The sequence below is a fragment of the Malaya genurostris genome, chromosome 3 (genome assembly GCF_030247185.1).
Source record: "Malaya genurostris strain Urasoe2022 chromosome 3, Malgen_1.1, whole genome shotgun sequence".
Taxonomy (NCBI): Eukaryota; Metazoa; Arthropoda; class Insecta; order Diptera; family Culicidae; genus Malaya; species Malaya genurostris.
The window spans coordinates 273,942,475-273,969,630 of NC_080572.1; the positions used below are offsets into that span (position 1 = coordinate 273,942,475).

General features: G+C 37.4%; 1 protein-coding gene across 1 annotated transcript; it reads left to right on the plus strand.

Annotated features, from left to right (window-relative positions):
• Positions 1 to 23,202: 23,202 nt before the first annotated feature.
• Positions 23,203 to 24,707, plus strand: LOC131434336 (uncharacterized protein DDB_G0271670-like). The gene is made up of 2 exons (XM_058601003.1): positions 23,203 to 23,214; positions 23,275 to 24,707. Exons 1-2 carry the CDS (start codon positions 23,203 to 23,205, stop codon positions 24,592 to 24,594), a joined length of 1,332 nt encoding a protein of 443 aa, XP_058456986.1. The 3' UTR covers positions 24,595 to 24,707.
• Positions 24,708 to 27,156: the final 2,449 nt, after the last annotated feature.

Genomic DNA, 27,156 nt, shown 5'->3' on the forward strand with positions numbered 1-27,156 from the left:
GTATTTTTTTTCTCAAAATTGTCACGTATTTGAGGGTCGTCATTTTGCTGCAACACAAATCGTAATCTACAGTGTATTTTCGTTTTTTCTAAAATTAACATATTTTATTACACCGAAGAAATAAGAATTGAAGGCAAGAACTCGTCATTCATTCACTAAATTTATTTCATACAAAAACATGAATTAATCTGAGGAGAATGATAAATATGGTGACGAATAAAACAAAACGACTTTCCTTAGTGAGCCCAAGTTTTTCCAGGCTATTCGATCATTTCAAGAACTTGCAACTTACTGCACAAACGATCTATTCGAGACAGCCGTTGATCAATTTTAATTTTCCGTTATGAAATATCCATTTGCAATTGGGTTCGTTTACATTTCGTAAGTCCTCAATATGCAGTAACCAAGGTTATGGTCACTCAGTCGGTGTTGAACAGTCGTTCGCACCGCAAGCGTATAGCTCTTGGCTCCTGGAATTTTTTTTCTGGCTACCTAGAGTTTCATTGATTCAAGGATTCAGTCTTTTTCAAGGCTACCTGAATCACTAACAGTCTTTTTAAAGACTAACAATTTGTCAGCCTTTCTCAAGGCTATACAAAGAGTGATATTCTAATATAGTCAGTCTTTTTCAAAACTAAGAAATTAATCAGCCTTTTTTTAAGGCTAGCTATTCAAAGAACTATTCTTCGAACTAATCAGTCTTTATCTAATTTAGCCTAGTTAATTTAATTTCAAACTTCATTCATTTCAAAAATGCCTGCGTCCAACCGGAAAGGCTAAAAACAATTCAATACGGAATAAATCACAATCCGTTATTCAACATTTTTGTAATAACATTCACGATCTTATAGAATCTGGATGTAAAAATAAAAGACAACGGACGGATTTCCCTTCCGTTGATTCTATGCCGTCTAACAATATTTACGAGATTCTTCCTGAATCCGATTGTAGGGACATAAGAAGTGTATCGAAAATAAGCTATACACAAATTTTTCTTTCAAATTATGATAAGAAACGATATTTTATTCAAACTAAAAATTGATCCTTTATTCTACGAGGTTAAACTTGAGCATAATGAAAACCGGATGAAATTCAAGTTATTCCTTCACGAATTTTCGAACTTTTTATCGAACGCTCTTCATCAAATTCCGGACAAGTGCTGCTTCGCATTTTTTGGACGCTTGGGCCCAACTTTTTTTGAACACCTGCATGTTCCCAGCTGCCTTACCAGCCTTCTTGAAGACCCTTTTCACGATTGCCCAGTAACGTTCGATCGGTCGAAGCCGAGGGTAATTTGGTGGATTGATATTTTTCTCAACGAAATTTATACCCTTTTCCGCAAGCCAATTGAGAGTGGTTTTGGCATAGTGAGCCGACACTTAATCCGGTCAAAACAGTGCAGGTGTACTATGCTTCTTATATAAAGGCAGCAATCTCTTCTGGAGACACTCAGATCGATAGATTTCTGCCGTTATAGTTCAGGTAGTGTAAAAAATTTTTGACTTCAAACCACAGGAACATATTGCTTGCCATTCCAGTACCTTTCGACCGAATTTCTCCACTTGAATCGACCTGTCCGCATCGCTCACATCCTTCCCAACGACGACAGTAAAGTATGGTGGACCTGAAAGGGTTTTTGAGTCCTCCTTTACATAAGTCTCATCGTCCATCAAAACGCACGCATCCGGACACTGCAAAAGACGCGAATACAATTTCCGCGCCCTTATTGCGGCTTCTTGTAGGTCTTCAGGTGATTTCGCCTCTTGATACGCTGGATCATTCCGACACTCGTTCCTGCTTTTTTGGCCAAATCACGTATTGACATTGATTTGTTCTTCATGATTAGAGATACCACTTTCTGGTCCAGTTTCGGGTTGGAAAAACCGGATTTACTGCCTCTTCTTGGTAGCTCATCCAACGAATAGTGTTCTCCAATCTTATTAATAATGGTTTTACCACTGGCATGATGAATTCCAAACCGCTTTGCCAATTTTCGCATACTAATACCCTTCTCACTTAGCCATGTGTCCAGAACCTTAATTTTCACTTCCTTTTCAATACGCGACATTTTGAAAACACGGAATTTCAACCGCACAAACAAGTGAACAAACGAAAGCTGACAGCCAAACGCACAGCATGCTGTGATCTGATCATAAAAAACCATCACAAATACATGCGTACAACACAAATGTATGTGGATAGCTTATTTTCGATACAGTCCTTAGAAAAATTTTTTTTGAAAATTCCCAAAATGGACGCTTGTCGTTCTGGGAAGAAACATCAATCTATGCCACCAGTGACGGTGATGATTTCCGACTTCAAAGCATTCCGTACTGAGCTTTCTACTTTTCTCCCGGAAGTAAAAGTCTCATTTCAAATCGGACGAAGAGGAGAATGTCGAGTCTTGGTTGATGGATTGGAAGATTACGAACGTCTTATTCGATATTTGTCCGAGAAACTTCATAAATTTTATTCATATGACATAAAATCAGACAGACCCTTCAAGGCTGTCTTGAAAGGCTTATCAAATGATCAAAGTATTGATGAAATTAAAAATGAACTAAAAGAACTGTTTGGTTTTGCCCCATCCCAAGTAATACTTATGAAAAAAGAGCGAATGGTACTTCTAAACCACGCTCTGGAATTTCCCATGAACTTTACTTAATACACTTCAACCGAAGTGATGTTAACAATTTGAAAACTTTAGAAAAAGTACGTTTCATTTCCCACATTAAAATTCATTGGGAACATTATAAACGGCATAATCGTATTGCCCACTTAACGCAATGTCTTCGTTGCCAAGGCTTCGGCCATGGAACCAAAAATTGTCATATGGATATACAGTGTTTGAATTGTGGCGAATCGCATTCGAAAGACGTTTGTCCAATGAATGAAACCACTGGTAAATTTTCATGTTCAAATTGCGATGGAAATCATAAATGCAATTATTTGAAATGTCTTGTAAGGGAATAAATTTAAACGCTTGTTCGCTTAGACAACAAGTCAAATCAACGACCATAAATTTACATAACAAACCTGAAAATCAAAAAACATTTACAAAAGCCACGCTTAATTCTTCTAAGGCACTTATTTATTCGAATTTGAAACAAAAAACAGGTACGCCTGCCAATTCGTCTTCTAACGAAAACAATTTATTGACAGGTAGATCGACCTCGTCATCATCTTCTTCAAATGTCAGTTACGCTAGTGTAACAGGTAGAAATCTACCACCTATTTCTTCTAATGTAAATATTCAAAACACAGGACCGCCTTGCAGTTCATCTTCTAACGAAAACAATTTATTAATAGGTAGACCGGCCAAATCATCTTCTTTTAATGGCAGTCTACCTACAAATATTCCTTCAATGCCATTCGCTTCTTTAAATGAAGTCGATTTAGGCGATATAACTGAAAATAAAATGATCTACCTACAAGATCCACTTTTTCAAATGATCATCCAAATGAATTCGACTTCATCACTTTTTGAAGCATTTCAAATCGGATGGGAATTTGCAAATAATATTATAATGAATTTAAAATTTAACAGTGATGTTAAATAATTATTTGAATATTCTAAATTGGAATGCTGGATCTTTAAACCCGAGTGAAGATGAATATTATAATTTTTTCAAAGTTCACAAAATTTATTATGCAATTGAGACAGAAACTTTTCTTAAACCAAATGTCAAATTGAAAAACAATCCACATTATGTGGTTCATCGATTTGACAGGTTTACTGGAATGGATGGTGGAGTTGCCATTTTTGTCCAACGGCAAATTAAATAGCGCGTTTTACCTTCTTTCAATACCAAAGTTATTGAAAGCCTGGGAATCGAAGTTGAAACCATTCATGGAATTTATTTCATCGCTGAAGCATATTTACCATTCCAATGCACCGGCGAACAATTAAATTTCTTCAAAGGCGATTTGCAAAAACTCACACCCATATCGACCGAAATTTTTCGTAATAGGGGACTTAAATGCTAAGCATGTCCAGTGGAATTGTAGGCAAAATAACAGTAATGGTAAAATACTTCGTAATCAACTCTCAGCTGGTTACTTCACAGTTCTTCATCCCAGTAATCCGACTTGTTTCTCTTCCGTGAAAAACCCGTCTACAATTGATCTGGTTCTAACAGATCAAAGTCACATTTGTAGTGAACCGATTACTCATGCTGACTTTGACTCAGATCATCTTCCTGTAACATTCAGACTTTCCAACGAAGCTATAATTAATCCAATTAGTTCTATTTTCAACTATCATAGAGCTAATTGGTTGGATTACAGATCTCACATTGAAAATCACGTGGATCATGAAACTATTTTAGAAAATTCTGCGGACATCGACACAGCAATTGATAATTTGAATCATTATATTATCGAAGCTAGAAATCTTTCAGTTCCCAAAGCTCAAACTAAATTAAATTCTCCTATCATCGATGACAATCTTCAACTGCTCATTCGGTTGAAGAATGTTCGTCGACGACAATATCAACGTTCTCGTGACCCTGCTATGAAAAACATAGTTAAGGATTTACAAAAAGAAATTAAACATAGATTTACTCTTTTGCGAAATGAAAATTTCGCTAAAGAAGTTGAACAAATTAAACCATATTCTAAACCTTTCTGGAAACTTTCTAAGGTTCTTAAGAAACCTCAGAAACCCATTCCTGCTCTCAAGGAAGGAAATCAAATACTTCTTACAAATGGCTAAAAAGCTCAAAAACTTGCTCAGCAGTTCGAGAGTGTCCACAATTTTAATTTGAACGTTGTGAGTCCTATTGAAAATGAAGTCTCACTGAAATATGATCATATTTCAACCCAAGTGTTATCACACGATGACATTATTGAGACGAATTTTGATGAAATTAAATCAATTATCAGGAAACTCAAAAACATGAAGGCTCCTGGTAATGATGGAATTTTTAATATTCTTATTAAAAATCTTCCCGATGTTGCCTTGAGACTCCTGGTTAAAATTTTCAACAAGTGTTTTTCATTAGCTTACTTCCCAAAAAGATGGAAAAACGCTAATTTAATTCCTATCCTCAAACCTGATAAAAACCCAGCAGAAAAATCAAGTTATCAACCAATTAGTTTACTTTCATCTATCAGTAAACATTTTTAAAAAATTATCTAGTTGAGAATGATGTCTCATATAAATGAGAAATCAATTTTTTTACCAGAGCAGTTTGGATTTCGTCATGAACATTCAACTACTCATCAACTTGTAAGAGTTACGAACATGATAAAAGCAAATAAATCTTCTGGGTTATCCACTGGAGTTGCTCTTCTAGACATAAAAAAAGCATTCGACAGTGTTTGGCACAAAGGTTTAATAGCAAAAATGTCTGATTTCCAGTTTCCCATTTATTTGATCAAAATGATTCAAAATTATTTAATTGATCGTACTCTTCAAGTTAGCTATCAGAATTGTAAATCTTAAATCTGTAAACCCGTACGAGCCGGTGTTCCACAGGGTTCGAGCGTAGATCCAATCTCATAAGCCAAGAGCTTCTTTTCTTAAACCAAACAATAATCACATTATCAAATTGAATGGATTGGAATTGACACGATCTGATCAAGCTAAATACTTAGGTTTACCGTATGACAAAAAACTCACTTTCAAGGATCACATTGAAGGAATCCAGGCAAAGTGTAATAAATATACTAAATGTTTATACGGAATGACCGAAATCAGCATTTTCGCGAAAAATTTAGTTGATTTGCTGATTTTAGTTAGTTATTTTTTGAGACAACTAAAAAATTCTTACTTTTGCTAATTTAGATTTTTTATTCTCATTCCCTTAATAATAATAAAATATTTGTTGAAATGACTATTTTTTTTAGTTGAATTCACAAATTAAACGTGCTGTCATTTCTTAGCTAAGGCACATTTCATTTCCATTCAACTAATTTTTTAGTTGAATCAAAGAAATAAAATGTTGTTTTCAACCAATATGAATGGTTGAATTGGCTTCTGCAATCTACAGCTATATGGCGCCCTGTCACCGAAACGGTAACACCGTAATGACTACTAGCCACTAGATGGCACACTACTGCCGAAAAAAATTTCAGACGCGGTTGTCTTTTCATATTGGCAGGTATAAATACGATGTTGTATTGGAGAAAAAGACATAAACTAAACGGAAACTTCTTCCTGAAAATTTTTCTTCTAAATCGCTGTTTTCTTCATTCTCACTGAAAACTTTGAGCACTCGGAAAACAAAAACCGAATATAAGTAGTAGTACACCGGACGGCGCAGCTGGGAAGGTTTGAAGATACAAAAAAAACTTCATCACAATTAGAGTGAAACATTCGAAATTCACTTCACTGTTCCGCGTAAAAACATTATTACGCACAATCGCTTCAAGTGCGCACAAATTCTGAATAAATACGATTTCCACTAACAGTTTACGACATTTTTAAATATCGGTTTAGAAATTTAAATAAAGATATATCGAACAAATGCGAAAAACATCAAAACAATTTTCAAGCAGTTTCAATAAGACTGTCCTTTTTAGCTTTTGAATGGATTGTTTTGCTTTGACACTTCTCATGAGTTTTTGGTTAATAAACTTGTTAATAATACCCATTTCAGTTTTGTTTTCTTTGTGCTGTCCTTCAGTAATGATGGTGATAGATAAATAGAAACAAATTTTCTGATTTTAATAACAAAATTAGTTGTCAATGAGAATTTCGTGTTGGATTGAAATATTGCTGGTTTGTGTCCAGGATAATCGCCAACTAAACACATTCTCTTAAAATAAGAGTTTTTTCCAGCAAAGTAAATTCTCAATTTTAACTAATTTAATAGTTATTTTGGAAATTTTATTGTTAAAATCAACTAATTCAAAAACAGTAATACGAATTAGGCTCTTATAAACAGAAATTCTAAGCTCTGTCTAAAAAACAAGTTGTTAATTTATAAACAAATTTGGTCAAGTTGTTGTTCCACCAGGAAGAAAACGCTTCAAAGGATTCAGAATTAAATTCTGAAAATGATTTTGAAGCGTCCTCCCTGGTTTAGTACAAATGAGTTCCACAGACTCACAAATATAGAACCATTAGATGTAATGTCACATAATATTATAAGCAAATTCCGACAAAAATCGATGCAATCTTCAATTGAATCGATTCGCTCTCTGTATTAGTTAGTAAGTCGTCGGCCATGCCGAATAAAATTGTTCATTCGAGCAAATAGCACGATTAATTCGGTAAAGTACGGTAAAATGCTGAATAAATTACATTAATTGTGCTGTTAATCTGTTGTTCTACAAATAGCTTTGCCCAAATCAACCCCACTTTTTATTACCAATTTGCTCCAACCAAGTCCAACAAACAACACATCAAGCCTTCTTACCCGACACCGATATATGTGCCGGTTCATTGTCAGACCATTTTCACTTCTTTAACCAAATTTACACCTCAGCCAGTATCACGTTTACACCGCACCGCAGCTTGGCGGAAAAGCGTGAGAACTTAACCGCAGCTGTGCCCTGTGTAAGTTACGAGCAGGATGCTGTACGTTTTGATAAATTATTCACCGAAGAAACTGTTTCAAACACGACACGAGTATGTAGTCGTTAAACGAGAACCATGATCGTTCATGTTTATGGGTCTTGTTTTGATTTGTAGTTGAATATAATTAATGAGATCAACTTGTGTCTTATCTGTATATTTTCAGATTCAGATTGTTTTCCCACGTGGCCAATAATGTAATGGCAGCAGACGAACCATGAATGAATAATTATCGGTATGTACGGCCATAATTTGACATAATCGGGACTAGCACTAATTCAAGGGTTATTTTAAAGTAAACAGAAATCTTCCGTCGGAATCATTAAAAGTGACAGCCGGCATAAAACAAATATAGATTCAGACCAACTGCACAAACAGCCACCAGCCAAACGTACCGAACTCGAAACAGAGCCAAATCGCAAAAGAGCATCAAGAAATCCATTCCATTTAAACTTTATGATCCTTTTATTCGAATTTCCCATTCCTCCACTCCTGCGCTGGAGGGCTTTCTGGTGTTGTTAGCTGGTACACTACAAACGATAGCAGAAGGAAAATGTTTTTCATTGTTTTTTTGTTTTTTGAGAGTGTTTCGATCCTTGGAAAAGACCCGAGACGACTTCCGCACATGAACCAACCGGTTGGTTCTTTCTACTGCTTCGTGGAGACTGGACTGGGATTCAATGCGGACGAAGGCGGCAGAAATAGTGCAAAGCCGTATGTGTGTGTGGTGGCTTATGTTGTTCTTTATTGTTCTCCATGTAGAGTTTAGAAAATTTGTCACCATCGTTCCTCCCATTTCCGAGCACACCGAGAAGAATTTCGGATGGAACCTTCGCTGGGACTGGGTTGGAAGAAATGCATTGGACTGGAATCAAGCCACACACAAAACGGTTTTGCAAAGTGTGTACCATTCTGCTGATACAGTCAAAAGCCCAAGGCACAAAAGTTTAACTACAGCCCAATTTTGAACCTGTCTGCCTGCCTGGGGGCACCTCACAGCACCTCAAATGAGAATGCTAACCGAACCCAGTATTCCACTTTTGTGGTTGTGCTGTGCCTTCCTTTTCTTCTCACCCATTAGCATAGCATCATAAAACTTTATTAAATATTTCAGTTGCTACTCTACTCACTGCTCATTTATGGTAATTCCGAACTGGCAGCGACAGAAGCGGAAGCAGAATCTACGACCGGTTGCCACTGGAGACACACACACACACACTTCAGTAATTTATAGATTGATCCTCTTGCACGCACCGAGGGCCATTGCCATTACGAGATCAAACATTTCATTCATCGCCAGACCGATTTATTCAAATTAATTCCTACTACATTTATAACACAAAGAAACCGAAAACTGTCACTAGCAGCAAAAAAGTGCTGAAATCACAAACCGGGGGGTGTCACGTGAGGCCTTATCCGTTTGACAATCGTAAACGGTTTCGGCATGACAGAAAACAAAACAAAAAAAAACGAGTGAAACATCAGGTCGGTTTGACTTTACCAACAATACGCGACAACATAAATCTTTTGATACCTACCGCGCACTTTAACGGTGACGTTGAGGTTATGCAAAATGGGGACCGACGGGCAGACAGGTGAGAGATACGTGAGATGCATCTAGAGCAATTGATAGGTACCACACATCGGGCTGGCCCAGTTATGCAATCGAGTGAGTAACTTCGCGTGTGCGAGCTGTGCTCATTGTCCCCCCAAATGACAGACAGTGGCAGATTTCAATCAATTGATCGAATTGATAAAAGGTGTGAATTGTCATGTGAGAGTGGAAAAAAGCAGTATGATCAGTATGGTGTCGATTTCAGTGCACGTATACAAAACAGTTCTTTTAACTTAATTCAACAGTTCATTCAGTTCAGAAGTTTTTCTTTCTAACCACATGTTCCAGAATGCTCTATCAGTCTATATAAATTATTGGCAAAAAAAGATGAGTGGGTAATGTCAGAGACATAACCGGATGATGTGAATACGAAAAACAAGGATTTTTATTATTCAATAATATAATTTTTATGGCACACTGCTTAAGCTCTAACATGCCAAAGAAACATGGGGCATAGAACGGATTTGAGAACTAGTCTTTCGAAACTGTCAATCACCAGAGGTTTCAAAATGTCGCACAGTGGTCCAAAACTGGAAAAAAACGGTCAAAAGTCTGTACTGACTTTCACTAATTTTTAAGAGCTAACGTAACTTCGAAGAAGTTTTACAAGATTATGTTACGCTTCTTTTGGAAGTGGCACCTTAATTTTTTCAAGGGGGTAGTACCAATTTCGAGTAAAAATAAAAATTTTTTCACAAAAAAAAATTTTTTATCTCATTTTGAAGAAAAAAAACATTTGAAGTATTTTTGCTGAAGATATGAATAATGTAAAAAAGTTTTTTTTTGAGAAATATTCACTTTATTTTTAAAACAGTTTCTTAGATTCATCTACGATTGACCTCTATTACCTAAGAATCTACTACAAAGCGTGCGCATAAACAAACTCATGCTTGCACGCGCAACTTAAGCAAATTGTTGTAATTTTTGTTTTGTTTACGTTTTTAACAATTAACAATATTAGAAAAAATCTAAGTGGAACTCGATGCAATTTTTTAGGCCTTTTCAAAGTTAGTTTTAAATCTTGAAAATCCGAAAAATTATCAAAAGTTCAACACATATTAAAAACCTGTTTTAATCCACCTAGTGGTGTAATGCTGCTTTTCTCATATCAATCATACTATCATATATAATACTGTGGTATTCTTCAAAATAATTTTCTTCGATTCTTAAAATAATAACCGCAATTGGTGTGTTTGACCGTCTACTGATAAAAACTATCAATTGGAAAGGATTTGAGGTTGATTTAGAATTTTTGCCTTTCTCATATAGAAAGGTTATGCAATCACTGTGAAAACCGACTTTTGAACCGAGGCCCGGAGGGAAATGTCTGTATGTGTATGTGTGTATGTAACGTTTTTTTGCACTCGGAGATGGCTGAACCGATTTTCACAAACTTATGGGGTAAAATGTGCAAAAAAAAAAAAGAAAATATATGTTCCAACTTTTCTCATAGATGGCGCAACCGATTTTCACAAACTTAAGTTCAAATGAAAGAAGGATCCAACTTCCGGATTCGGAAATATAGGGTAAAGTGGGTTAAAAATTGTATACCATCACTGAAAATGAGGAAAAACCTTAAAAAGTTTTCTGAATCGACCTCAAATCTTTTCAAATTGATAGTTTTTATCAGTAGACGATCAAACAATTCAATTGCGGTTATTATTTTAAGAATCGAAGAAAATTATTTTGAAGAATACAACAGTATTATATGATAGTATGATTGATATGAGAAAGGCATCATTACGCCACTAGGTGAATTTAAACAGGTTTTTTAAGGTTTTTCCCCATTTTCAGTGATGGTATACAATTTTTAACCCACTTTACCCTATATTTACGGATCCGGAAGTCGGATCCACATGAAATTCAGGAATTACGCATGGGACCACAGGACCTTTCATTTGAACCTAAGTTTGTGAAAACCGGTCGGATCCAAATAATATTCAGGAATTTTGTATGGGACCACAAGACGATATGTTGATCGTGCAACGCTCACTTAGAGATGTGCGAAACAGCTCATACCGGTGAGCAGCTCCGAACCGATCAGCTCACTAAATTCACAAAACTTGCCTGCGAATTATTATTATGTCATATTTGAGAATATCTGCAAAAGTGGCATCCCTGAATGTACCTTAGCCTACTGAGTGAGAGGTAAGATTACTTATTGACAATGGCTCATTCAATCTGTTAAAGAAGGATAAATACACATTTGGAAGAACGAACAAAAACTCATGCTCACATTTTTTCTCATTTATAACTCTCTTTTCAAGAGCCGAAGATCCGTTCAGCTCGTAGCTTGTTTCCATCTTACCAGCAGGGATGCCAGGTCATTTTTTCAAAAATCTGTGATCAAGCCAAAAATCTATGCACGTTTCCCCGTTTCCATAATACCTGATCGGAATCATTTTGGTAAGCAAAAAAAGGTCTCCCTATTTCCTACCGCTCTGTAATTTTTGGTGCTAAACTGAGATCAATTTTAAAAGTCTGTGATCGATTTCAGAATCTGTGTAAATCTGTGACCATTTTCATAAACCTGTGAAAATCTGTGCCATTTTTTAAATCTGTGCAAAAGGTTGAAAATCTGTAAAACACAGATTAATCTGCGAACCTGGCATCCCTGCTTACCAGTGCAGTGAACTGGTGAGCTGCGGTTCTTTTAAAAAGAGCTGTGAGCTATCAGCTCACTTTAAAGATTCGATTCACTGGAATAGCTCAGGAACGAATTGCCCATCTCTACGCTCACTTCAAAAGTGAGTTTTTTTTTATTTAATAACATATTTTAAGGCACATTGCGTTAAGCTATAAGATGCCGAGGGCATATGTTTAAACTACTTAAACTAGATTTTTTTTTCAAAAGTGAGTTACAGAAATAGCAGACGCATGACGCCCTCCGTTTCTTAACCATTCATGATTTCAGTATGGCCATAGTGAAAATGAGTCACACGAATAGTACTCAGGATATTCTCAATGGAAAATAAATTGGATTAGGACAAAATATTATCCTATAAGTATTGTAAAAGTTTGTTGCATTATGTTGCATATTTCGCAGATTTCCTAGGTAAAAACAGGTAAAATGATGTATAATTTTTCCAGAAAAGAATGAACCTATGCATTACCTTCTACAAAATTATGGTATTTTATATTTTGTACAACTATTCCAAACAAAGTAAGGATTAAAAAATAACTTGAAACAAGTTATGATTAGAAAACTACTTTTAAGGGGGTTGTCATAATTCAATAACTAAAACTAACTTTGGAATGGCCTAAAACAAAAGTTCCATCGAGTTTTTAGAATTTTTTTTTATAGTATTGGGCATATCTTTTCCTATAAATTTTGTAAAAATCAGCTGCATAAAGTTGCATATTTCGCTTCGGTATAAGGTTTTATCATAGGTAAAAAAAAGGTAAAATGTTGTATAACTTGGCCAGGAAACAACAACCCTATGCACTACCTTCAACAAAAATATGGGATTTTTTATATTCTTCAATTATTCCAAACAAAGTATGCATAAAAAATGAATCGAAACAAGTTATGAATAAAAAACTGATTTTAAGGGGGTTGCCTTAAAAACGCTTTGTATATCCGAAACGGTGCGACCTAGACTTTTGATATATTTGACAAAGTAAATTATTTTCAATAGTTCTAAAACTTTGTCGAAAAAAAAATTCTATCTGTTCAGAAGAAAAAGTTATGGTTATATTTTTTATCAAAGGAGGCCATGAACAATTAGGAATAGAATCAAATTGCGCGGTATATATTTGTAAATAATTTCTTAAAAGCAACTATATGCATTAAAAGAACGGTTTGGCAGCTACTGATTTATGTCCATGTTTTTATTGATTCGAACCACTGTGTGTCGCATCGAATGAGCAAACGATATAAGAGAAATGGAAGACCTTCTCACCCGTCAGCACTTCGAGGCTGATCGTAAGAATCGATTGCATGCAACTCAAGGCAATATGTAAACAACGATACTGGATTCTTTTCAGCTTGATGAAGTGGGTGTTCGCCGCGAAGCGGAATTGTGATCGGAGGCCTGGGTTTTCCTGGTTTTTGAATGCGATCACTTTCACTTGTCTCCAGTCGTGTGGGACAGTATTACCCTCTAGGAACTCGTTGAATAAATTCAGCAAGCGTCTTTTGGCGGTGTCAGGCAGATTGTTCAACAAGTTGAATTTGATTCTGTCTAGCCCCGGAGCTTTATTGTTACATGACAAGAGCGCAAGTTAGAGAACTCTTCCATCGAAAACGGTGTTTCGTTTGTATTTGGTGTCGCAGCGTGGGTGATATTCTGTTCAGTTACTTTTTTAGCAAAATCGATTATCCAGCGGTTGGAATATTCCTCGCTTTCTTTTGTGATGTTATGATTGCGCATTCGTCGGGCTGTGTTCCAAAGAGTGCTCATAGCTGTTTCTTTCGTTACGCCGTCTACGAACCGACGCCAGTAACCGCGTTTCTTGGCTCTAATCAAGTTCATTATTTTAGCGTCCAACGCTGCGTAATTCCGGTAATTATGAGGTGTTCCATTTTTTCTGAACATTTTATACGCGGAGGCTCTCTCTGCGTTTAAACTTGTGCACTCTTTGTCCCACCGTGGGTTGGAAGGACAGATGTTAGTTATCGCGCCGGGTACACGTTTCGTCTGAGCTTGAGTCGCGGTGTCGAGAATCAAACCAACCAGAAACGTGTACTCTTCCACCGGATATCGATGTCGCACAGCTATTCCAATCAATATTTCGTGTGAGGTCATACGAGACATCGAATGTCTCCGATGGTTTTGAGCTTGAGATTACGATCGGTAGATGATCGCTACCGTGGGGATCATGAATTACTTCCCACGCGCAATCCAACCGTACCGCAAAATAATCGTTCATTCCTTTACCTCTCCGGAAACCAAATTGAGTATCCGAAAGTAAGCCATTAGTCTCGACCCAATTGTCTAGACGAAACAGAATCATTTTTTCGAACAATTTCCGGATACAAGAAAGCATAGCAATCGGGCGATACGAATTGTGATCGGAGACTGGTTTCTCTGGTTTTTGAATGGCAATAACTCTTACTTGTCTCCAGTCACGTGGGACAATATTATCCTCAAGAAGCCTATTGAATAAATTCAATAAGCGTCTTTTGGCAGAGTCAGTCATATTTTTGAACAAATTGAATTTGATTTTGTCTAACCCCGGAGCTTTATTGTTACACGACAAAAGCGCAAGTGAGAACTCTACCATTGAAAAAGGTGTTTCGTTTCTGTATGATGAGGCGGCGCGTATAATCGTTTGTTCCGGAGCAGAGTCTGGACAGAATTTTTTAGCGAAGTCGAATATCCAGCGGTTAAAATATTCCTCGCTTTCGTTTGTGGTGTTTTTGTTGCGCATTCGTCGAGCTGTGTTCCAAAGAGTGCTCATCGATGTTTCTTTTGTTAATACGTCAACAAACCGATGCCAGTAACCGCGTTTTTTGCTTTAATTAAGTTCTTCATTTGCTTGTCTATGGTTGCGTAATTACAATAATTATCAGGTGTTCCATTGGTTCTAAACTGTTTGAATGCGGAGGTTCTTTCCGCGTTCAGTGATGAGCACTCTTTGTCCCACCACGGATTGGGAGAACGGATGTTAGTTTTCGCGCCGGGTATACGTTTCGTCTGAGCTTGAATCGCGGAGTCGAGAATCAAGCTAGCCAAAAACGTATACTCTTCCTCCGGAGGAAGTTCTTGTGTTGTTTCTAGTTTCTCAGGTATCGAACTTGCGTAGTCTTTCCAATCAATATTTCGTGTCATACGTCATACGAAACATTGGTTGTCTCCGATGGTCCTAGTCCTCAGGTGATTGAAATTACGATAGGTAGATGATTGCTACCGTGCGTTGTTGGTGCGGGAAGGAGCTCAATGATGTCACTGAGCCACCCATGCTCAACCGAGGCTCTTGGGGGAATGTAGATGGAAGCAATGCAAAGGTCCTTGCCTTTGAATGTAACTTGACATGCGACAACTTCAATACCTGGTATCGAGGGGATTCATTCGATAAAAAGAATAGCACTTTTTGATCCCCAAAAGTACTCCTCCGTAGGGATCATCTCGATCCAGGCAAATAATGGTAAAATCGTTGAAGTTTAAGAATATTTTAAAAGTTAGCCAAGTTTCGCACTATGCAAATGCGTCACATTTCAAATTATTTACTGGAAATTTAAGAATCTATTTTTGGAATGATATTTCTGTAATTCTACTGTAAACAGTGATTAGATCCGTGACCTTGGTGGATGATTTAGCCATCGAAGGATACAATCGCCGAGATAAGGGGCCGATTTGCAGTCAACTGCTTCAAATATGTTTTTACTGTTGGCAAGAAAGCAATTGAAATGCTTTCAAGATGGTCAGCAATATTGAAAGTTGTGAAAATCCAGTCCAAAACCATCCGCAAACTTGATAAGTCCAGCACCTAGTTGGTTCTCTGGTTAATTTTCCGAGATTTTCCGAGAGCTTATGAGAGGATTTGTTTATTCTTTTCCTGAGGAATCACCGAAGATGGACTTTCCAAAGGTTCGTCAGAATCGCTCTCGTCATCGCTTTGATATTGTGCAAAACACCTCCGTGAGGAAAATGCACAAACCGACTAACACCATTTTCCACTAGGAACTTATAACAAGTCCATTTGGTTATAAAAAAAAATGTTGAAAATGTTCCCAAATTCAAACAATAACGATGGAAAACTAACTTATTCAATTATCTGTAACCAAAACGCAAAAATGAGAAGAGAATTTTTTATCTCTAGAGCACAGCCTTCTACGATTGAAAAAAGGATTGTTTAAGTTTTTCGGAGATAAATTCTGCATTTACCTCGAATTTGAAAATCCATTGAATTGAAGTACACTGAAGTATTTTTTTACGCTTTTTTATGCGTTTTTTACGCAGATTTCCGAAGTTGCGCAATTTTTTTTCACGCGGATCTCCGAAGTTACGCGGTTTTTACGCGAAATTTAAAAATTATCCGGATTTCTTGTTTTGTCTTAGAAATGCATGAAACTTCGAGATCTGGTGAAATTTTTTAAGTCAACTTTCTAACAAGAAAATTTTTGACTTTTTTTCAAAAAATATTTTTTTTTTAGATTACACCAGATCTGGAATTTTCATGCATTTATAAAACATTTGGCATCGAAAAAAAATTTCATTCAATTTTCGGTTTTTTCTTCGCGAATTTCCGAAGTTACTCGGTTTCAAATTCTCCCGAAGTCATTTTTTTTAATTCTTCAGATCACACCATATCTTAACGTTTCATGCATTTCTAAGACATTTGACATCCAACCTTTAGATTTGCGGTTATTTTTACGGTGATTTCCGAACTTACGCGGTACGTATTCCCCGCGTAAAAAGAGGCCTCAGTGTAATAGATTCAAGAAACTTTATTAAAAGTAGTTGCCTTCAGGATCCTTTTCAGGTTCTAGATACTAGATCTGGAATTTAGGCTCAGAATCCAGGTGCAGATTCCAGAATCAGATTCAGATTTCGACTCCTGGTCCAGAAGTTTGGTTCAGGCCTGGTCCAGAAGTTAGGTGCAACATCCAGGTCCAATATCATGGGTATTAAATTCCGGTCGAGAATCTATCCATGGGTCTAATTTTTGAACAGGAAGACGTATCTGGATGAAATTGCACAGTATCTTTTAAGACAATGAGAGCTTTGATTTGAATCATGATTTGTGAAAAACGGTTTAACCATTGCTGAGGATTCGAAGTGAGTTTCGTTTTTGTAGCTTTTCGTCACTATTACCGGTTCTTCCAGAAACGGAAACCGGGTACTAGTTGTCCCAAAGCAGATTTATATATCGACTAACTAACAAGGTCTCCCAACTAAGTAAGTTTTATAAAAACAATCGCACCTCGTTTTGCCATCATTTGTGATAAAATACTCATGGAAATGAAGATTTTTCACTTACTGCCATGTAATACCGGAACCGAAAATCGTATCTGGATCCACTTTTCGAGGACTTTTTAAAGAATTTCAAGATCTTTTATTTGCATCTTAGTTTGTAAAAATCGGTTTAGAAATTCCGTGAAAATTGAGAGCTCATAGCAATCTATGAAACATTTCATTTGAATCTGAGTTTGTGAAAATCGGTTCAGCCATCTCTGAGAAAATCGAGTGACACTATTTGTCACATACACACATCCACACAGACATTTTGTGATGTCGACGAACTGAGTCTAATGATATAATGTCTCGTGTCTTGACTTGCTATGATGCCATGCTTTGTCAAACAGTTTTAAATGGACTCAATTCAGAACGACTGGATTGAAAACCAGGTGTATAGCTTCCGGCCGAGCGGTGGCGGAAGAGGAATAACGAAGAGGATGTTTCTTTCAGTTCTATACGGAGTAATACTCTTCAATTCGGTTTCTCTTTTATGTCATTGTATTGATTCACCCATGTACTTGAGTTTAATATCACGAATTTCACTTTTTTGAGTTACAATTTTTTCTGTGCTTTTCACTTAACAGCTACTTATTCTCAATAGTGCAGGATTAGGCTGTTTTAGGAATCCTACAATCTAACAAAAAGTCACTAACGATTGTTAATAAGGCTAACACTTCACGCAGTCTCACTAAGCTCGGCATATCATTAGGTTTATGCACATATGAACGTATGTCCTACTACGGTACAGTCTATTGCATACTCCACGAGTTTGCAAATCTATTCACAACACTTCATGGTGATCTCGTCGAATATATGTCTCAACATTTACTTGCTTACATTAATAAAAGAAGTTATTCTTCAACACATACTTTTGTTGTCGTAATTTATCAACACTATCCTGACACGAGCAATGGTTGTGTCTAACTATTTTGTTCTTCTCGCCTATGAGTATCAAACACTGCACATGAAACTGTTAAATCTTTTCCCATTACAGCAATCTTTCACTCACTTCTTTAGATGCCTTCCAAAGACATTATTTCTTACTTGATTTTGAGGTCACTTGATACTTGAACCTCACAATGCACACTATGCATGCTCCTACGGCTTGCTGTATTACACTCCGAACTGAACTAACTACTAACTTGTCTACGGGCCGACGCCCGAGACTAACGGATATTTTCCGCGCACTCTGAGACTGAACTACTCTCTAACTCTTCCCAACTAGGGGTTTTTAAGCTCCTAACATTTACTTTCGGGTGAAGCCCGAAGATTTTAGTACAAGCCGAGCTTGTGATTTCAAGTAGAAAGTTCATCCGACTTTCTTCCGAAGTTCTATCGAAAGCCGAGACCATTGTCACTATGCCAATGACAGTGACCGGTGCCCGTGAAAAGACATTTTTGTTATTGCTCGTCGCGTTTACGCTGACGCGAAGGCTTGACTGAAAGGTGACGAGTTTTTCCTTCACGACTAGGTTGCTGTTCTTGCAATGTCGATATTCCTTCATGGCTCCCTATTTTATTCACAATACTAACATGTTCGAAGGAAAATTTGCTAAGGGCGCTGCATGCCCCCTTACTTACTGAGCTTGATGTTACCTGAAGGGTAAACATCAAGTCGGATGCGTTGGTTTATAACATTAAAGTTTGTAGCTTGATCACAAATTTCCGTATTTACAATTGCCAATTGGCTTATTTTTCGTTGTTGGCTATACGTTAGTTAAATTTCCTAACCTTACGATGGTCCGCGTGTGTGTGTTCTCCTCTGACGCCATCCTGCTCCATGGTATGCTTCTATTGTTGCTTTATCTGTGGGAGTGATCGAACGGTTGCTAGTCTCGGACTCTGGGTTCCGTGTCGTTCTCGTTCCTAATAGCTCGTTCTTCTGTGTTGGTGATACGTAGTAGGGCTTCTCATTGCTTATGAACTCGTTTCATTGGGCATAGTTGAAAATTGATCGTTGACTCCTTTGCATTTTGGACATCATTGGGATTACTGTCAGTAGCAATATTGGTATTCTGTATTGTTGCTTCTCAACCAACTGTTTAATTTTTTTCACGTATTAATAGGCTTTGATTTTCCAATAATTGTTTATGGTATTCAGCTGAGCTTTGACGATGCTCACTGAATAAATTATAGGGTAGCAGTTTGTAACGCTGTTGCATACCCGCGCAAGTCATCTTTAACTGTGTTGACTGCATTTACTTCCTTCTTGTTTTGTTATCATTTGTACTTGTTGATGTAGCAATTTGTAACGTTGCCATTATTTTGGTTTGTTATTACGTCTTCCATGCTAAATTTTTCCGCAATTTTTTTTTTTTGGCCTCGATTTTTCAGCTCTGCTGTTCTTCCTTCTGACGTCTTGGTGATTCCCCGGTTCCCTTTGTCTTCAACTTGCCACCGCATCCGATCACACCCTCTCGTTCTCTTAGGTAGCTTGGCTAAGCTACTGACATCCTTCCTTCTGCGACGACTATTTTCGGGCACACACACAGTTCGGGACTCCAAAAAAAAACTTTTATTCGTTTTGTATGATTCTGTGCTTTTAGTGTAAACATTTTTCTATTCTATGCTTGTTATTATTTTTATAAACGTCTTACGTGATCTATTGTCTATTCTGTGATTGTTATTATTTGTATATATATATTTTTTTTCCTCTTAATAATCGCATTGTGCATCATATTCTCTTATATTTTTTTCGTTATCGTAACTTTGTGCATCGTATTTTTTTTTCATTATCATATTTCTTCTTTCTGTTTACTGTATACAATTTACCCATAACTGTACTTCATTATTTTCGTAGTGTTTTTTATCAAGCCCATTATTTTCCTCTTGAATATTACCATTGTATCTATTAGGTGGTTTTCTATTATCATACCGATTTGTTAAATCGTATTTTTGCTGATACTCATTATTTTCATATTGGTACCCTTCGTGAGTTCTAAACTTTTTCCTCATAAGAACTCTATAGCCCAGCTCTGTTGCTTGAAGTCTGTGTTCAAGTACTTCGATATGTTTTCGTTCTATATCAATTTCTTCTAAATACTCCAGTAACTCATACAATGTCTTTTTTTGTGGCCTTGTGCCATTCGTTTCAATTCGTCGTTGTATAAGCCTGCTAAGCAATGTAGTCTGAGACTGACTTCCATTGGCGATTCCCGAGCAAAGCACCCTTCATTGTAATTGTCCAACTGCTCTTTAATTCTCATTATGCGCTTTTTGTAATTTTTGAATGGTTCATTGGGTTCTTGCCGCAAAGTTTCTATTTTTAAAACAACGTCTTCGATACTTTCGATTTCTCCAAATTCGCGTATAAGATTTTCTTTGATTTTAGGCCAATTTTCGGCTTTTATGTGCAGTAATCTAGCTGCTGCTTCTTTTTTCAACTTCAATAATATTACGTAGATCAGATCGTCTCTAGATGTTTCTTCTGGGAATTGTTTTTCGAAATGTTCAATATGATAGATGAACGCATCTAACTGTTCGGTAGTTCCATCGAACTCTGGAATGCACTGCAGTGCTTCCGCTTTAGGGAATTGAAATTCCATGCTTGTTTGAATTTGATTCTCGTACTATGATATCTCTGTCAAGCCTCCAAATTATTATTTGGCTTGCCGTATGTTTAGAAAATGCTGAAATGAATCCCCCTGGACGATATTCATTTTTGCTGTAAATAATTACAATCTTGATTCTTGACCGTGGTTATGGTCGACATTCATTCACGTAAACAAACTTGACCTTGTCTCACATTACTGGTCATTGTATCGTACAAAGCTTCAACTGCTACGAGCCCTACGTGGTCAAATTTCGTTCGCATTGGCATTTTTTTATTATTATTATTGAGCCAGCCCAACTCGGTGCTCTCAAATTAGTCATACCCGCCGTGTGCGCAAACCAAACTGTCTTTGTTAATTTCGCTACAAAGGTCGGCGGCATAGGCTTCAACAGCGCATCGTACCATACTCGTGGTTTAACATTATAGTTTACCGTACGCGACTCAAAGTCAATGTCGGTTTATTATTATTATTGTCATATACCGCTACCGTACTCTGTTTTTATTTCGGTTGCCAGACTTTTACCCGCAAATATGGCCGCGATTGTTTTTGGTGTGTTACCTAGCAACGCATTTTTGGTGTGTTACCTAGCAACGACATTTTTGTTATTGCTCGTCGCGTTTACGCTGACGCGAAGGCTTGACTGAAAGGTGACGAGTTTTTCCTTCACGACTAGGTTGCTGTTCTTGCAATGTCGATATTCCTTCATGGCTCCCTATTTTATTCACAATACTAACATGTTCGAAGGAAAATTTGCTAAGGGCGCTGCACAGGCTACTGAGAATGAAATGCGCATTTGATTTGAAATACCGGCTGAAAGTGAAATACTTTAGGCCATACCAAATCATGGTCTACTAGATTGCATTATGGTTTTTTTAACTGATTTGATAGTCAATTCTTCACGTACGAAGTGTTTGTGATTAATTTGCGTATGACAATGTGCAATTGTCAATTGCCTCAAAAACGGAACTCTACCGCGATCGCTTCGAATTTCCAATTTTTTTTTCCTGTATTAAGTTAGTATAAAAAATTGAAAGTCTCATCTAACAGTTCGTTTGAGCGTGTCGTCCGTGAAGATTGATCTGATTGAACGAAACTGCACAGAAAACTAATGATTGAAGCTGGGAAGTAATTTACCATTCTCCAGCATCCACGTTGCGAAAGTTTTCAAACTCTGCCCAGCCAATAAACGGCACCGACCACGTCCTTGCGGTCATCCGGAAAAAAAACGATGGTTAGTGTGACAGCCTTTGTTGCTTGGTATCTCTGAAAGGATAACCCATCCGTTAGTTGGGAAGGGATAATTAATTACATCAATCGAGAACTCACTTTGAACGGAGATGCAGTCTATAGTATGCAAGACAGAATTTTGAGCAGTGTCGTACGCAAAGCAAGATATTAAAAGTCTCGGGTCTGACGGGCGCCATCAGACACTAACGGGCTGTCCAAATGAATCGCTTAATAATGTCCGTAATCTTCGAACAATTGAAACTATTAATAACACACTGATCGCAAAGAAGTAGCACGAAGCGATTTTATGAAAAAATGTAATAGAGTGTATATTTCAAAGTAATTATATAAAACAGATTTTAATAAGCTGATTTATCAATTCATTTCACATCATATTGACAGTACTATCCAAGCAACCAGAAGTTCCATAATTACCATAAACATACACTATCTTGCTGCTAAAAGTACACGCGGAACTTTAGGCAACTTGAAAGTACAGAACTTATTCCGTGTAAACTTTTTCGCTGTATAGAAGCTGAACAATGTATTCTAAAAGCTAGTAGCTTAGAAGTTTGTTCGGTTGCGCCGCGCGAACTTTCTAGTGTGGATAATTACTTATAATACGTGCTGCTTAGAATTCTTTTCATGAACTGCGTCAACTACTTAAGTCAAATCAGTCCCTTTTATCCGAACTTTTGAGAAAGCTTTGTGCAAAATGGGTGCCGCGTGAGCTCACAATCAATCAAAAACAACAACGAATTGATGATTCTGAGTAGTGTTTGGAGCTGTTATATCGAAATAAAACCGATTTTTTCGTCGATATATAACAATGGACGAAACATGGTTCCATCACTTCACTCCGGAGTCCAATCGACAGTCAGCTGAGTGGACTGCACGCGATGAACCGAATCCAAAGCGTGAAAAGACTCAACAATCGGCCGGTAGCGTCTGTATTTTGGGGTTCGCATGGTATAATTTTCATCGACTACCTTGAAAAGGGAAAAACCATCAACAGTGACTATTATATAGCGTTATTAGAGCGTTTGAAGGACGAAATTTAAAAAAAAACACGGCCTCATTTGGAAAAGAAAAAAGTTTTGTTTCATCAAGAATCGATGAAAACCATGCTGAAATTGAACGAATTGGGCTTCGAATTGAAGAGGTAATCGCTGAAACTGAGGCCTATTTTGAGGCAAAGGACAAATCGTACTACAAAAATGGTATCGAAAAGTTGGAAGATTTCTATTATCGCTGTATCGCCTCTGATGGCAATTATGTTGAATAATAAAAACGAATTTTGGCAAAAAAATGTGTGTTTCTATTAAACGATACGAACTTTTCAGCTGAACTGTTATAATGAAGAGAATCTTACGACGCAAAATGGCCATCCCTGTGAGTTATTGGCCACAATACTAGATTCTTGCAATTAGATTCCTGACTTTCAGCTTCTAGCTTCTAGCTTCTTCAAGCTCTTCTAGCTCTTCTAGCTCTTCTAACTCTTCAACCTCTTCTATCTCTTCTATCTCTTCTAGCTCTTTTAGCTCTTCAAGCTCTTCTAGCCCTTCTAGCTCTTCTAAATCTTCTAGCTCTTTTAACTCTTCCAGCTCTTCTACCTCTTCTATCTCTTCTATCTCTTCTAGCTCTTCTATCTCTTCTATCTCTTCTAGCTCTTTTAGCTCTTCAAGCTCTTCTAGCCCTTCTAGTTCTTCTAACTCTTCTAGCTCTTTTAACGTTTCTAACTCTTCTAATTCTTCTAGCTCTTCTAGCTCTTCTAGCTCTTCTAGCTCTTCTAGCTCTTCTAGCTCTTTTAGCTCTTCAAGCTCTTCAAGCTCTTCTAGCTCTTCTAGCTCTTCTAGCTCTTCTAGCTCTTCTAACTCTTCAACCTCTTCTATCTCTTCTATCTCTTCTAGCTCTTTTAGCTCTTCAAGCTCTTCTAGCCCTTCTAGCTCTTCTAAATCTTCTAGCTCTTTTAACTCTTCCAACTCTTCTACCTCTTCTATCTCTTCTATCTCTTCTAGCTCTTCTATCTCTTCTATCTCTTCTATCTCTTCTAGCTCTTTTAGCACTTCAAGCTCTTCTAGCCCTTCTAGTTCTTCTAACTCTTCTAGCTCTTCTAACTCTTCTAGCTCTTTTAGCTCTTCAAGCTCTTCAAGCTCTTCAAGCTCTTCAAGCTCTTCTAGCTCTTCTAGCTTTCTAGCTCGTCTAACTCTTCTAGCTCTTCTAACTCTTCTAGCTCTTTTAACTCTTCTAGTTCTTCTAGCTCTTTTAGCTCTGTCTGCTCTAAGAGCTCTTCTAGCTCTTCGAGCTTTTCTAACTCTTCTAGCTCTTCTAACTCTTCTAGCTCTTTTAACTCTTCTAGTTCTTCTAGCTCTTTTAGCTCTGCCTGCTCTAAGAGCTCTTCTAGCTCTTCTAGCTCTTCTAGCTCTTCTAGCTCTTCTAGCTCTTCTAACTCTCCAACCTCTTCTATCTCTTCTATCTCTTCTAGCTCTTTTAGCTCTTCAAGCTCTTCTAGCCCTTCTAGCTCTTCTAAATCTTCTAGCTCTTTTAACTCTTCCAACTCTTCTACCTCTTCTATCTCTTCTATCTCTTCTAGCTCTTCTATCTCTTCTATCTCTTCTAGCTCTTTTAGCTCTTCAAGCTCTTCTAGCCCTTCTAGTTCTTCTAACTCTTCTAGCTCTTCTAACTCTTCTAGCTCTTTTAGCTCTTCAAGCTCTTCAAGCTCTTCAAGCTCTTCAAGCTCTTCAAGCTCTTCTAGCTCTTCTAGCTTTCTAGCTCTTCTAACTCTTCTAGCTCTTCTAACTCTTCTAGCTCTTTTAACTCTTCTAGTTCTTCTAGCTCTTTTAGCTCTGTCTGCTCTAAGAGCTCTTCTAGCTCTTCGAGCTTTTCTAACTCTTCTAGCTCTTCTAACTCTTCTAGCTCTTTTAACTCTTCTAGTTCTTCTAGCTCTTTTAGCTCTGCCTGCTCTAAGAGCTCTTCTAGCTCTTCTAGCTCTTCTAGCTCTTCTAGCTCTTCTAGCTCTTCTAGCTCTTCTAACTCTTCTAATTCTTCTATCTCTTTTAGCTCTTGTAGCTCTTCTTGCTCTTCTAGCTCTTCTAGCTTTTTTTTTCGAACTACCTCGATATACGAACCCCTTTTTGTTTCGCAAATGGAGGCTTAGGTGTAATATTTGGCCAACTATGATATGAAATATATTTTTAAAACTAGCCTCAAATTACGGCAAAATTCACTTTTAACCTTCTTTTTTCTATAACTTCAGCGTTTACCAAACGATTTCGAACATTTATGTGGCATTGTAAAATTTTTGAAATTGTTTATTTCAAAAACGGTAATTTTTTCCAAACCATTTAAAAAGTGTATTTATTCCGATGCATTTGCAAGCATCAAGTGCAAGTATTTATTAACACCATAGATAGTTTGAGCTATTGTTGATTTCTTATGCAAAACAAAACTCACAGAAAAAGTTAAAATTAAATTTTCGTATTTTTCACTCCCAACAAAACACTAACATAAACGCTCTCATGTGGGAACATTTCTACCCTAGGACAACTTCAAACGGTCACAGCCCAGCCGGTTAAGTAAAATAAAAACAATTCAGTAGTGTAAACGAAAGACTAAACATTAGGTTGAATTATGTTTACGGTTGTTTATGATTTTAGTAACCAAATTATGTAGTATTACAAATATCATATTTCGTATACCGAAACAGAATATAATTTACTAAATTTTACAAAAAAGTGATAGATACTTGAAACTGTGTACAAGATATGAACGGATAATCACTACACTAGCAAAACGAGCCCATCAAGTTGAATGGTAAACCCGTTTGAAAATCCTTGTCCCGAAGACACAATATGGCCGGCGAAGATCCGAACAATGAATGGACCTGGGATGCCTGGCCAGTAAATGTTATTACCGCAAAACAAAGCTTCCATCAATTTTTGGATGGTAAAATTTTACAAGCCAATAAAATGGGGAACCTAAGCAAATCGTCCGTGGTCACTCGAGGCAAGACAAGATCATGCCTTCCCCATAGCAAGCAACAGTGAAGAAGAAAGAAAAATGATGTTTGATAGATAAAAAAAATATACATCCGAAAAACCATCTCAACACGGATCCCAACTTTTGCGGAAAATAAAACACACACCAACGAATAGCAGCAGCCAGACAGTATGCAAATTTTTATCTCGAAACCATTTTTCCTCTGCGGCAATGACCACGACTCTACCAAAGGGTTGATGTTTTTCGATGGTGGTTGAGTAACAGAAGAAAAAAAAATCCCTCTCTGTGCTACATGGCAATGAAATTTTATCGACTGCGACTATATCGCCACGTCTGCACGGTTGCTACATCGGGACAATGGAGGACCTGGCCACAATGATGCCATTCCACTGTACTGTCCATCCGATAGCCGGGCTTCGGCAATGGCCTGGTCTGGCCTGACATCAGAAGCAACACAGACACCATCCGAGACCAGAGAATAGGCTCCTGCTATCTCTTATCTGGAACAAATGGCCCAGGGTACCAATATTGCGGCAATTTGACTATACCGGAGGTACTCTCTCCTCCTGTCCTCGGCAACGCTCCGGACAAGATAATTTCTGCAGTAATGTTCCTCCAGCCACCGGGACGACGACGGTTTGGTACGGTCGGTATGCGTTCGTGCGGCCGATAGCTTGCGGTCACGCAATGAATCTCTGTGTTAATTGAGTCTGAGTCGCCGTAGAGACGGACGGAGTGTGGTGGCACAAGAGCAACTCGCCAAGGTGGACCTAATTAACGAATACCGGGACGAGCTTTTGGCGATCAAACGTCCGCACTTTGAAGTGGGATAACCATTTCAGAGTTGGTTGAACTTTCTGCCGACAGCTAATCATCAAATGAATTGGGTGTTGACAGTGGTTTCCATGGGTTACCAGCAGTTGTTTACATTTGTCATATTGGAGACTTGATGATAGTATCTCGTAGAGTAACCGATGCTTGGATAATTTTATGAATATGACATTGAAGATACAATTCAAAACTTTTGTCCCAATGTTATTTCATTTTTTTTTATTCGAAAGCCGAAGCTTAATGCTAAAGTACTAAATCTATTATATTATTTGCATCTTGCTTGGAACTTAAGTCACTATCTAGAGATGTAGATGTGGGAATATCAATGATGGGTTAGCGATGCGCATTTGTTTGTCTGAGTGGGCGAGCTTAGTTTTTTAGTAACAATTTTTCATCCGATGGGTAATCTGCTGGTTAGTGAAGAATTTCAGGGTAAATTTTACTTTTAAAACAAAAGCTTCGCACAATTTACCGTGTTTGTAATCCCGCCTACACAATTCATCC